Source organism: Poecilia formosa, unplaced genomic scaffold (genome assembly GCF_000485575.1).
Source record: "Poecilia formosa unplaced genomic scaffold, Poecilia_formosa-5.1.2 Scaffold262, whole genome shotgun sequence".
NCBI classification, from domain to species: Eukaryota; Metazoa; Chordata; class Actinopteri; order Cyprinodontiformes; family Poeciliidae; genus Poecilia; species Poecilia formosa.
In genome coordinates, this window is record NW_006800201.1 from 962,241 (window position 1) to 975,767 (window position 13,527).

The window sequence follows — 13,527 nt, forward strand, 5'->3', positions numbered from 1 at the left end:
TTGGTGGGGGCGGTGAGGGACCTGGATAAAGGCTAGGGGGGCGCTGGCCCAAAAAAGGTTGAGAAACACTCCTCGAGACTTTAAGGAAAATTCTGAACTTCTTGGAAGGTGAATGTACCATTACATTTGTATGAAAACTAACAAATCATGGACATGTGATCTGTGAGCCAGAAAGTCCTGAAAAAGAATTTTCAGCTATCATTTTGTGACCCCAGGGTCTTGAGTTCCAGAACTCAAGTACTCACTTATGAAACAGGACAACAATCCAAAGCATACTTGCAAGTCTACCTCTAACTTGGCTGGAAAAAATAAGAGAAAAAACAACAAAAAATGATCAGCTGTGGTCTAGTCAAAATGTGGATTTAAATTAAAATGAGATGCTGTGGCATGATCTTCAGCAGACTATCCATGTTTTGAAAATCATCCAATGTGGCTTATTTGAAGCAATTCAGCAAAGCAGATTGAATGAAGACTTGACAATAACTTATATCTCTGCAAGTCAACCAGTGTCAAAGGACGAAATAAAGAAAAATAATGTACAGTATGTTCATAGTAATAGCAGTGTGTTTAAAAAGGTGAGTAAACCTCAAAATTCTTCACATAAATTGTATTTTAATGAACACATATGCATTGGGGACACTGCACATTCTATTTCAAAGCAAAAAAGCGGGAAAAGTAATTGAATATCAATATTTTACAGAAAGTCAAGAAATACAATGTTGAAAAATAGTGTTGACATCCTTCTTTACAAACTCAAAAATGAACTAAGAAATGCTGGAAGATTCATCTTTCCTGAGAATCATATTTAGTTGCAAAACCACAGTTTCTGATAACTGTTTCACATCTGTGGTGCATGGAGTCAACCAACTTCTGGCACTAGTCAACAAGTATTGCAGCCCAGGACAACTGTACTGTTACACAATTCTGCTGTATTTTTTGGTTTTGCCTCATGAACAGAATTTTTTATGTCAGCCCCAAGTTTTCTATGGGATTAAGGTCCAGGGATTGTGCTGACCACGCCATTACTTGAATTCTGTTTGTCTGGAACCATGATTTTGCTGCCTTGCTGGTGTGTTTGGTGTCATTGTCTTGTTGAAATACCCATTTCAAAGGCATTTCCTCTTCAGCATATGGCAACATGACTTCTTCCAGTATTCTAGTGTACTCAAACTGATCCATGATCCCTAGTATGCGATAAATAGGACCAACACCATAGTATGAGAAACATCCCCATATCATGATGCTTGAACCACTGTGCTTTATCATCTTCACTGTGTACTGTGGCTTGAAATCAGAGTTTGCAGGACGTTTGACAAACTATCTGTGGCCCTTAGAACCAAAAAGAACACTTACTTTCATCAGTCCACAAAATATTACACCATTTATTTTTAAATGCCATGTTCTTTGGCAAACTGTAGCTGCTTCAGCACGTCTTTTTTTTTCTTTTTAAACAATGGGACTTGCTGGTAGCTTGGTTCACATAGACATCGTCTGATTGTTGCAGTACTCAGGCAATCGCAGATTTATTTTTTATCCTCCTGGAGCTGATCATTGGCTGAGCCTTTGCCATTTTGGTTATTTGAATAGTTATTTTTCTTTTTCTTTCTCAACTTTCTGATTTTGGCTGCCATTTTAAAGCATTTGATACTGTTTTAGTTGCACAGCCTATAATTTTCTACATCTCTTTATAGGTTTTCCCCTTTTTTAATAATTTTTTTTATCAAAGAATGCTCTTCTTCTGAACAGTGTCTTGAACAACCCGTTAATGTTTTTCAAGAACAAATGCAGATCCAGCATATGCAGGATGTGCATATGCCTTGATCATTGAAAAAGGGTCACCTGTTTTTTTTTTTTTTACATAATCAATTGCCTCATTAATTGAACTCAGCACTGCTATTTTTTTAACACACCCCTTTCAGTAAATTATCCAGTTTCACAGAATCATATCATGCCTGTTGGGTCTGTTGGTTTTCTACTCCTTTACTAAACCTCCTAGAAACATACTTGCAGTGTAGAAGTTGAAATTCAAACAAAAAAAAGTGATTTATCTTGCTAGTGATGTATGTACCCAATAGTATATACTTATATTGCAACTTGCATGGCTTTTAAAAAACAATGTTTTTTTGGTTTTTGTTTTACACAGTTTTTACCCTGCTCTGCCTGTTCCCAGAGAAAATCCAACAAGTAAACACATGGAAAGCTGATCTAACATCAGTTCACAGTGGATTCAGATAACAGATCAGTCTGAAGCTACAGATCATATGCTAACTTCAACAGTGGGCACTCTATGCAACTGCTTCTTGTGGCCTTGTCTGAATCCACATAAATGTTTTTTGAAACTGCTCTGAAAGTTTGTAAGTTCTGGGGAAGGACCAAATAGGTTTCAATAAAATAACCCATAAGTTCTAGAAAACTGCCCTGTAAAATTTAGTAATATACCCTGAAAGTATAAGAAAGATGCCTAGTCGTATGTTCTAGGAAGGTAACCAATGAATGTTGGGGAAATAACCTGCAGGTATTGAGAAGAAAAAGTGCCCAGAAAATAACCTGTAAGCTCAGTGAGGTGGGTTCTGGAAACATAAGGACAACACAATGCGTTTCTTCCCTGCAAACATCAGATGGAGGATCACAGTTTTTCCAACCAGTCTGAGAAATGTTGAACAATAAAGAAATTATCCAAATGCTGATTTCTCTAGGAAGACTGAAAATAAATTCAACGACACAAAGAAAAATAAACACTCCAAACATCACCAGCCATTATCTTTTAATTGTTGAATCCTTCAAATGTACAACTCGTAACATTTACAACACACACTTAAGTTGACAAGATTTTAATGCAGTTACAATGGATGCATCTTCACCAGCATGTGTCCTAAGCAGATCACAAATCTGATAAATAACCATTCATATCTTTAAAAACAAGATGCAGCATGGGCCCAGACCGAGGAACACACTAGGTGACAGCACAGTGTCGCACATGCTCAGATAGGCATGTTAGCAGGAACCCACATGAGCCATGAACAACCAATCGGCTTTAGGGAAGGAAACTGCTCTTCATAGCATCTATTATCTACAAAATATCAAAAAATGAGCTTCATCCACAGCGTAATAAATAGTCGCTTTACACAGATTTCACTATGTGTTGACAGATTTGGATTTGCAACTATAAGCTTTAATAAAAGTTTATGTAAACATGATTTTAAATTGGTTGAAGGGATTGGCTGATATGAACTGAGAGCATACTTCCGACATTCTAACAGTAAAATCTGCTGAGAAACTACGAAGAGATGGAGACAGAGCATAACATGAAGTCTGAAGCTGTTGGATCAAAGCAAAGAGCTCCAAGCTAAGACTTGTGCATCTCTGCTGATGGTTCAACAACATGATGCTTCAGTCGGGAAAAGCACACTCACAACATTCCTAAACCTAGCTGCATTTACTCCGAATCTTCATCAGGGACAGGTTGGACACAGTCTGGGGCTCAACTTTCACTATCCAGCCATTGGATTAGTGGGGTGTGGGGACAGGAGTGGAACTGAAACACTAAAATCTCGACTTCCAAGGCTTAGAATAAAAAGTTTAGGACCCAAGGTGTCAGGAGAGAATGAAGCAGGTAACAGAAGAGGTCAAAATGAAAACGGTCACAACTTGAAGAGGACAAAAACATGCACAGGTTCTACTCAGATTAAACTCCAGCTACATGAGACATGACTGGGACATCATGGTAGGCTGCTTGAATCAAATAAACCATAACAAGGAGATCTTCTTTTTCTACTTTTGAAAATTCTTTCTACCTGGTTTGGTGGATTACTGGTGTCACAGCTGTGGTCTTAAAGAGCGTTGTCTCTTCTTCTGTTGCTTCAGGCTTGAGGCAGAACATACATGCACACATGGGGGCAATCTTAGTTTGGACTCAGATATTACCTCAGGTCAAATATCAGTTCATCACTGGTGGGAAGTCTGTCCACATAAGGACATAGGTGTGGAAGGAGACACTCCAACTGAATAATTTTTATGGCTTTCAAACAGAAACAACGTGAATCCTCTGAAGTCTTGGAAGATTTCTTGACCTAAATATAACACATCTGTTATAACAAATCTGTTTGTTTCTACATCAGTTACAAATGACAGTAGCTCTGGAATATAAAATGTTTTACTGTTTGTTTCTAAGACTGAGGCTGAGGGGACAAAGGATGGAGAGGGGCAGATGTCTGGCTGGCAGTTAACGCGATGCGGTACCTTGGCACGTGACGATGGGGCACAATGGGGGAGCAGTCATGAGGTGTTGGGTGGTCAGGCAGGCATTCAGGAGTGTTGGGGTGTTGGAGGTGTTGGGAGTGGACACAGTCATTTAGCTCTGGGCAGTTAGCCGCTGCTCTGTGAGCGAGGCCTGGTGCGACACAGTCTTGTTTTCATGAGATCTCAGTTTGGACACCACGTCAATAAACGCCAGGCTCTGCACCTCCTTGTGAAGAGGCTCTGAAAACAGAAGAGGTTCAGAAAATAAGTCCAGTTTACAGACAAACTTACCCAGCACCAAAGACAGTGGTGGGCCACTAATGCGTTAATAGTGGAGATGATTTTTCATTTAGAACTTTTGCTAACTTTGAAAACATTTAGGACACTTAAAATTAATTTTTTGGAATTCTAAAGCACTAAGTTACTTGGCTGTTTTATAAGCTTTCAGTTGAACAAAGTTTGTCGTCTGTGTTGAAGTTTTGGTTCTTGACTGTTAAAAATTCTTCAAAGAGTTAGACGTTATTAACCATGCGGTGATTTTGAAGTGGGTGAAGACGTTATGTTATTTTGTAAAATGTTGGTCGAATTAACACTTTATTAGTTTCCACTAAATACCATATAAGTGTGGCACTTTAGCGTTTACTTCCATTAAATCAGAATCAGAATTCATTTTAATGTCACTGCATGTATAAAGCACAACAAAATTTTAGAAAATAGCAACTCTTCAAGAAACACAGAATTGGGATGTTAAGAATAAATAAATAAAGATCAGGTTTTTAGATACTGTGCTCAGGGCAACAACAGTTCTTGAGAAGAAACTGTTACTCTGTTCTTGACTTTATTGCCCAGAGGTCAGGAGTTTGAAGATGTGGTGCCCAGTGTGTGAGGGGTCCTTGGTGATGCTACAGGCTCTCTCCGGAGCCACCACTAAATACAGTATTGGTGTAACACTTTAGAGTTAGCTAAATGCCGTATTGGCATAGTGATTTAGAATTAACTTCAGCTAAATACTGTATTGTTGTAGCATTTTAACGTTACCAAAACTATTGCTTATCATTAGTTCTTTAGGGTTGGCGCAAATAACTTTTTAGTTAGCAGTGCCTACCACTGACCAAAGGGAAGAGTAGTTTTTAGTTGGTGATATTCTTCAAATGTGGCTCTCACCTGAGCCCATGACTGCACAGATGAGGATCATGGAGTTATATTTTATCTCTGGTGCGCTCCTTTCATCAGACAGCAACTTGTGAAGCACCGACACAAGGTTGGCTCCAACAAAGTCCTTCTCAGCTGCAACTGAAAACCCAAACCGTTCTGTTATCACATCAGTATCCAAACTTCCATCACAAGGGTATTCTTTGTTTTCCCATCTGGCAGAAAAGCTCAGAGGAACACAGTTATGGATGTTCTGAAGCGGACCAAATACAAAAGAATCAGTTTTAGATTTCTATTCATAAAAAAAATTAAAACCATTTTTGTTTCACTTCCTAAGAAAGCATTATTTCATGCAGCTCTGAAATTTGTGGTTAAGAAGTTTCAAAAGTGGAAACATTTAAGAATTATTATTAAAACCTGAAAAGAATCAGATTTTTTATTTATACGTTATATCTGTATTAAACAAAAGGCAATCAGAATAAAGCTGACATGTGCAGTGTCAGCTCCATTCTGATTGTCAATGGTCTTACCCAAATCCAGCGCCGCTATAAGCCCCAGAGCCACCAGTGCTTCGTTCTGCATAATCATATGTTCACTGGTTGCCATAGTTACTAAATGCTTGACTCCTCCTTTCTGGATCACAGTTCTGACAACTTCCTACAACCCAAAAAACAGATGTAAAAAGCATTGCAGTGAAATATCCCAGTCCCAAATCATCTGTATTCCTAGCATGAGTCTAATAATCTAGATCAGCAGGATTAAAGGCATGCTGCAAGGCAGGGCAGCAAGAAAGTCCTCGGTTCAAATCTCAGCAAGTGCCTTTCTTCTATCAGTTTGGTCATTGACATCTTAAAGCTAAAGATTAGGGTGATGGCAAAGAGGCATTCCAACCTCAAAGGCTTGGAGCCTGTCTTTAAAAAAAATCAAAATACCAGCGAAACATTTAAAAAGCTGCAGATTTCCCATCAGAAACGTTTTGTTGAATAAAATCTGAACAAAGTGGAACATGGGTTACCTTAGACTTGCTGTGTCGGATCAGAGCCGACAGCAGGCGGTTGGACTCGCCCATCACCCCCGCGTGATCTTTGGCTTCACACCACTCCACTAGCCTTTCAACCAGCTTCCCATTGGTTCCCAGCTGCTCTGCGGCTTCAGCTGAACCAAGGCACACAGTGAGCAAGCAACATTAGCAACAAATAAGGAGGAGTTCTCTTCGTAGTTGTGTGTGTATATAGGTAGAACTCTAAATTTGGGCTCGAGCATAATACCAAGAAACTCTATTGGTCATCAAAACAACATGAAGAAGATTTGAGTGGCAAATTTACTACACAATGTGTTGAACATCATTGGATCTTTCGATTCTTCTCCACAAACTTCAGTGTGCTTTACTAATTTTATGCCACAGAAGAAAAAGTACAATGAAGTGGAATGAATATAAAACATGGTTTTCAACCTTGTTTAGAACAGAATTACTGAAAAGTGTGGTGTGAATTTGTATTCAGTCTCCAGAAGACACCTTATTAGTGAACAGGGTTGACCTGTGTGTCAACCTGCTGCAAACCTACCAAGGCAATGGCCTTCCTCCTAGACAGGCTTACACACATATCTGAGGCTGTTGGAAGCGTGAAATGAGTCTCAAAGATTCTTGTGCACTCATAATCGGATCTGTGCATAAATGCAGTTTTGTCTGTGTGTATCAGGTGACTCATGTGTACTTATTTAACATTTGTAGGCGTAGGAGAAGGTTTGAATTCATAATTATCAGATTTATGAGGTTGAAGTTAAAAGTGTGTGTGTAGAAATTTTACGTTTGTAGAATTGTATGTGTGTACTTTTATTTTGTATACGTAATTTCTTCATATTTATGTATGCATTTGACCACATATTTACAAGTAACCGGAGTTACGTGCAAATTTTCTTTTTACGGTTTACAAATCATGTTTCACAGATACAAATATCCAAAGTTACACACAAAGATGCTTCCACTGATTACAAATCCAGTATTACATGCTCACAGGTATTTTGAGACTATTTTCACTCCATAGGAAATGATTCTCAAAAATCTTCCTGCACTCATAACCGGATCTACGCATAAATGCAGTTTTGTCTGTATGTATCAAGAGACTTGTGTTACTTATTTAACATTTGTAGGCATAGGAGAAGATTTGAATTCATAATTATCAGATTTGAGAAGTTGAAGTTAAAAAATCTGTGTGTAAAAATTTAACATTTGAAGAAATTGTAATTGTGTGTGTGTACTTTTATCTTGTATTCATAACTTCTTCATATTTGTGTATGCATTTGATCCCATATTTACAAAGATGCTTGCACGGATTACAAATCCAGTATTACACGCGCACAAGTATTTTGAGACTATTTTCACTCCATAATGGTCACTCTGGAGGAGCTGCATAGAGGATTGGCTCAGGTGCAAGGTCCTGATTTGTTGACAGGACATCTTTAAGTCACATTGAGATTGCAATGTTAGAAGAAGGCCAGAAGATGTCTAGTTTGCTCACTCGGGAAGACAGCAAACAAGTGGGAAAAGGTTCTCTACTCAAACCAAAGCTACACTTTCTGGCTCCAAATTATTCACACCACTGGGTATGGATTAAGGTTTCATTAATTTAATTTTATCTTTTTACTTTTATCACGTTTTTTCAGGCATGATTTTGAAGTGGCCCAGCCAGAGTTGAAGTCAATAGATAATCTATGGAAGGAGCTAAATATTAGGAGGAAGGCAAGGGGGACTTCCAACTGGCTATTAGCAGAAAAAAGACTGACTGCTACATAGCCATAAAAGGATGTTTCCATTGATTATTTAGAAGGGTACAAATCATTTCAACCTTCTGTTTTCCAAATCTGTAAACAAAAATATATCTATTTTTAATCAAATACCGCTTCACAACCTTCTGGGTTGAATGGAAATAAAATAAAATCAACACCTTGCGTTGAAAAACTAACACCACACATCAACGCGGACATACAACTCCCAGGGTGGAACATGGTGGTGGCAGTATGATGCCATGGGGACATCAGAGACAGGGAAAATGAACGAAACTAAACCCTGGAAAGTCCTGTAAGAAAACCTGCTGGAGGCTGGGTGGAGGTTCAACAACCACCCTTAACATTCAGCCAAAGATACACAGCATTGTTGTAGTCAAATTCCAGACCTACATCTAATTAGCATAGATACTCATCGTAAGACTTGCAGCTGTAATTATAATGAAAGGTTCTACAAAGCACACCACACTTTCAAGATTTTATTTTTCTTGATGTTTGAAAAGTGGAGAAGTTCAAGAGGTAGAAATACATGTGTTATATATTCTGTTCTTCAATAATGAAAGGAGCTGGGTTAAATATTGAAGCATTGGGTCAAAATGAATAAATCTCATGTTTTATCCTAGAGGTGTGCCAATCTATTGGCCACCCATCATAATTGGCCGATTTCTGTGAAAAAGTGCATGATGGGTGATCGCCAATCACTGTCACTTGTTGCCGATCACAAAAATCAATCACATTTATCTCACTTCACAGCCTGCATGTGCAGCTTATCTCCTCTGTCCTTCACACTGCTCAAGCACGCGGCAACAAATCCTGTCGCCCTTTGACGCTCTGACAGTGAATGGGGACGTTTGCGTGTTGCGGGGGAAAGTTTCTTCGGGGGTGAAGCACTCAAAATGCATCAACACAACAAATCTAATATGGCATTTAAAAAACAAGGACTTGACGGAGTTTGGCTACATTGAGGCTCAATGCAGAAAAAAAAAGGACATCCGGAGCTGCCAGACAGCAGTTAAAGCAGCGCACAACTACCAACACTCACCCGGATTAGCATCACGGTTAGAAAGCTAAACAAATAACCTGAAAAATAAGTTTTCGAGCTGGCGGTGCAAGATGCTGGTTCTGCTCTCGCTCTTGGACTGCCGGCACCCGCTACTGGTAGTAATATTTTACAGACATAGCGCCGCTCAACCTCACCAGACAGTGAACTCTCTCACACCGAACATCTGCTTAAAGCTGCAGCATGTAACTTAAAAAAAAAGATTTTATATATGTATTAAAATATGTCTATTATGTCTAAATTAGGTAAATTTATTGTCAGATAATTTTTCCATTTCATTAGATCACATAGTAGCATTTATAGCTAAAGCGAAAAATTAACAGGCATTTGCCTGTTAATTGGATGATCGGTATTGGAATCGGCAGCAAAAAACCTGATCAGGGCATACCTATTATGTCCTGATTCATAAAATCTTCAATCTAAATGATTTCATTTCTTTCACCACTCAATAGTGCTGGCTGGGAATTGAGCTGAAAGGAGGGACAAACTACTCTACCTTGAGTATCGATGAGCATTCGTAATGTTCCCAGTAGTTTGAATTGGACTGGAGGCATCTCTGACTGCAGGAACTTCAGCACCACGTCTGCCACGCCAGCACACAGCATTTTGGATTTGTTCACCACTAAAAAGATAGAGAGACGCAGACGCTTCACACCAGTCCAAAGGTCCAGCACTTTCTCCTCATGCTTTGTTTAACCCGTCAGGCTTTTGTTGCTTTTGTAGAAAATACAGTTGAAACCAGGAATTTACATACACTGAATAAAAACACACATCCACCTTTTCGTCTCACTGTCTGAAGTTAAATCAGACCGAAGTTCTGTTGTTCTGTCAATTAGAATTACCAAAATTATTTCTATTTGCTAAATGCCAGAAATATAGTAGGGAATGTGTCAGAGATTTATTTATGAATATCTTTAAAATCAGAAGTTTGATCTGTTTGATTTAAATTTGGACAATGAGAAAAAAAAATCAATCAAATTTGATTTACATAGCACTTTACAACAGTGAGTACTGCACCACAGTACTTTCCATTAGTACGGGAATAAAAATTAAGAAACTAATACAAAATTAAATAAAGTGAGTATAAACATAAAAATGACAAAATACTACAATGTACTAAAAGCAGTTCTAAATAAATGTGTCTTTATCTTGGCTTGGGTTTGAACAGAGAAGTTGTATACTTCTGATTTCTACTATAAGTTAAAAATGGACATTTAGCATTGTGATAGAATGTCACTACAATGAGTTCAAAGGTCAGTCTGAAAATGCCAGAAAGATTGACCTTAAAGAGAGCAGGAGTCTAACTGCTACAGAGAATAAGGATGAAACTTTCAGTGTGAAAACAGTATAAACTGGTTCATTCGAGGTCAACCATCCTGTGCAAGTGAAAGGTGGGAGAAATGCAGCATCTCACCAGGTATGGCCAGGTTCCGCAGGGCGCTGAGAGCTGCGTGCTGCACCGTCACATTGCCTTCTTCAACATGGCGTTCCAACAGCTCCAGAAGTTTCTGAACAATCCCAGTGTCCACCATGTGGATGCAGTTCCCGTCTGCTCACAGTGCAACGCAAACATGACCTGACATGAGGTTATCAGGAGACAGTAATAATAACATCAAGTAACAACAATACTTGCTGCTGCTACTGCAAGGAAGTTCAAGAGAAAAGAAAAATAAATATTTTATACACACAGATGTTTGCTTGGCTATCTTTGTGGGGACTTTCCATTGACTTCCATTCATTTCTATAGCCTAAACCTTTTCCTAACCCTAATCCTAACCAAAACTCAATTCATACCTTAGCCCTAAATCTGACCCCTGACCCAAAAACAGGGTTGCCCCTTGTGGGGACCAGGCTCCGGTCCCCACAAGGAGCAATTGGTCCCCACAACGTAGTATATTGTCAGGAAAATTGTCCCCACAAGGTATTACAAACAAACGCGCGTGCGCGCGTGCACACACACACACACGCGCACACACACTCATACAGTGCTGCTTGAAAGTTTGTGAACCACCCAAACATGGCCATTGTTTTCTAAAGAAAAATTATAATAATCATGTGAAATAAACATTCAAAGCTCAAATTGTAATGTGGACCTTCCAAATAAGGAACACAAAGATACATATTTTCATTATTTATTCAACAAAAGTATTTTATCTATCAAAAACAGAAAATCTGCCAAGTGCAAAAGTATGTGAACTCTTTCAGTTAGTATCTTGTGGCATCTCCTTTTGCAGCCATTACTTCAACACAACCAACAAACCACTTTGGTCCTCTCCCTTTTAACTAGTGCAGCCCAAAACTTTTTCCAATGATGTCTCATTTGATTGGTCTGCTTAACTGATTACTTGAGCACTCAGATGTGTTTCACCCGAGTCTTTTACCTAGTTACTTTACCAGTGCAGCTGTGGTTCTTTTACTTTTGCAGATGCTCTGATTCCATTTTTCATTTAGTTTGCTTTCAACTCACACATTTTCTTCAAAACAAGTGAACAGAATTCATGAACATAAACCTGACATTTCATATACAAAAACTGGTAATGAGAAAATAAGAAAATAATCGTAAAAATAAAGAAAAATCTAAACTGCTCAACTAGTTCACAAACTTTCAAGAAGCACTGTACATACATACATGCACGCACGCACACATATATAAGGGATGCTCCGATCAGGTTTTCTGCTGCCAATTCCGATACCGATCACCATTGAGGCCGATATCTGCCGATCACCTAGATTGACCATTAATTTTTTGCTTTAGGTATAAATGCTACTGTGTGATCTGACAAAATTAAAAAATGATCTGGAAATAAATTCACCTAATTTAGGCATAAAACATGCAAAATACTTGCAGGCACATCTATTCAGTCAAAAGGATAACTGAAAAACCTGCAATCAGTAAAATAATATTTAATAGTAACCCTCTCAGTACCATAAATTATACATGAGTCAAATAAATCTGCCTATATAAAATAATGTAAAGTAAAAAAGGAAACAGTCATTCAAAGTCAATCGCAGGCTGCATCAAAATAAACAACCCTTCCTGATAGCATGGCTAGCTGATTAATGCTGGTTCTGATTGGTTGTTTCTGACCTAGCTGAGTAATTCTGCAGAACACAGGAGGAGGCAGAGGAGATCGATTATTTTTTCAGAGATTATCTGTCTTGTGTTAGGACAGCAAAAGTTTTAATACATATCTAAAATATTTTCTTTTTTTAAGTTACCTGCTGCAGCTTTAAGCAGAGGTTCGGTGTGAGAGTTTCACAGCAGGTGGAGCAGAAACGGCGCTCCATCTGTGAAATATTACTACCAGTAGCGCGTAGCGGCGGTTCAACAACGAGAACAGAACCAGCATCTTACACCGCTAGCTCGAAGACTTTCAGGTAATTTGTTTAGCTTTCTGATCATTATGCTAACCCGGGTGAGTGTTGGTAGTTGTGCGCTACTTTACTGGCCGCTCTGGGTGTCCTTTTTTCCTGCAATGAGCCTCAATGTAGCCAAACTCCATCAAGTGCTTGTTTTTTAAATATCACATTAGATTCGTTGTGTTGATGCATTTTGACGTGCTTCACTCCTGGGGTAAATTTCCATCGCTGCTGCGCGCTTGCACAGTGTGAAGAAAAGAGGAGACAGCTGCAGACGCAGGCTGCGAATTAGATACAGGTGATTGGCAACAAGAGACTGTGATTGGAGATCACCGATCATACACTTTTTCACGGAAATTGGCTGATTATGACACACACACACGCATACATATATACATACAGTGTATTACAAAAGTGAGTACATCCCTCACATTTTTGCAGATATTTAAGTATAACTTGTCATGGGACAACACTGACAAAATGATACTTTGACACAATGAAAAGTAGTCTATATGCAGCTTATATAACAGTGTAAATTTATTCTTCCCTCAAAATAACTCTATATGTAGCCATTAATGTCTAAACTACCGGCACCAAAAGTGAATACACCCCATACTGAAAGTTCCTCAAGTGTCAATATTTTGTATGGCCAGCATTATTTACCAAAATTGCCTTAATTGTCCTGGGCATGGAGTTCACCAGAGCTTCACAGGTTGCCATTGGAATGCTTTTCCACTCCTCCATAATGACAACACAGAGCTGGCAGATGTTCAAGACTTTGCGCTCCTCCACCTTCCCCTTGAGGATGCTCAAAAGATGTTCTATTGGGTTTAGGCCTGGAGACATCCGTGGTCAGTCCATCACCTTCACCCTCAGCCTCTTCAATAAAGCAGTGGTCATCTTAGAGGTGTGTTTGGGGTCATTATCATGCT

The 13,527-nt window shown here is 38.8% G+C and overlaps 1 protein-coding gene and 1 long non-coding RNA gene across 4 annotated transcripts in view; one reads left to right on the forward strand and one right to left on the reverse strand.

Moving 5' to 3' along the window:
- The window catches only part of LOC107838474 (uncharacterized), a 22,757-nt gene continuing 9,230 nt past the window's right edge, over positions 1 to 13,527 (forward strand). Inside the window, exon 1 of the long non-coding RNA XR_001664542.1 lies at positions 1 to 2,060. This is a non-coding gene — a long non-coding RNA (uncharacterized LOC107838474). The remainder of the gene's footprint in view (positions 2,061 to 13,527) is intronic.
- Positions 2,744 to 13,527, reverse strand: part of rap1gds1 (RAP1, GTP-GDP dissociation stimulator 1) — a 41,677-nt gene continuing 30,893 nt past the window's right edge. For 2 of the 3 annotated variants that reach the window (XM_016680909.1, XM_016680908.1), the window contains 6 exons: positions 10,650 to 10,784; positions 9,732 to 9,857; positions 6,407 to 6,546; positions 5,922 to 6,048; positions 5,404 to 5,532; positions 2,744 to 4,479 (listed from right to left, as the gene is read on the reverse strand). In XM_016680909.1, the coding sequence (XP_016536395.1) occupies positions 4,352 to 4,479; positions 5,404 to 5,532; positions 5,922 to 6,048; positions 6,407 to 6,546; positions 9,732 to 9,857; positions 10,650 to 10,784 (785 nt within the window). In that variant the 3' untranslated portion in view covers positions 2,744 to 4,351. The remainder of the gene's footprint in view (positions 4,480 to 5,403; positions 5,533 to 5,921; positions 6,049 to 6,406; positions 6,547 to 9,731; positions 9,858 to 10,649; positions 10,785 to 13,527) is intronic. The other variant, XM_016680910.1, reaches the window with a different exon arrangement.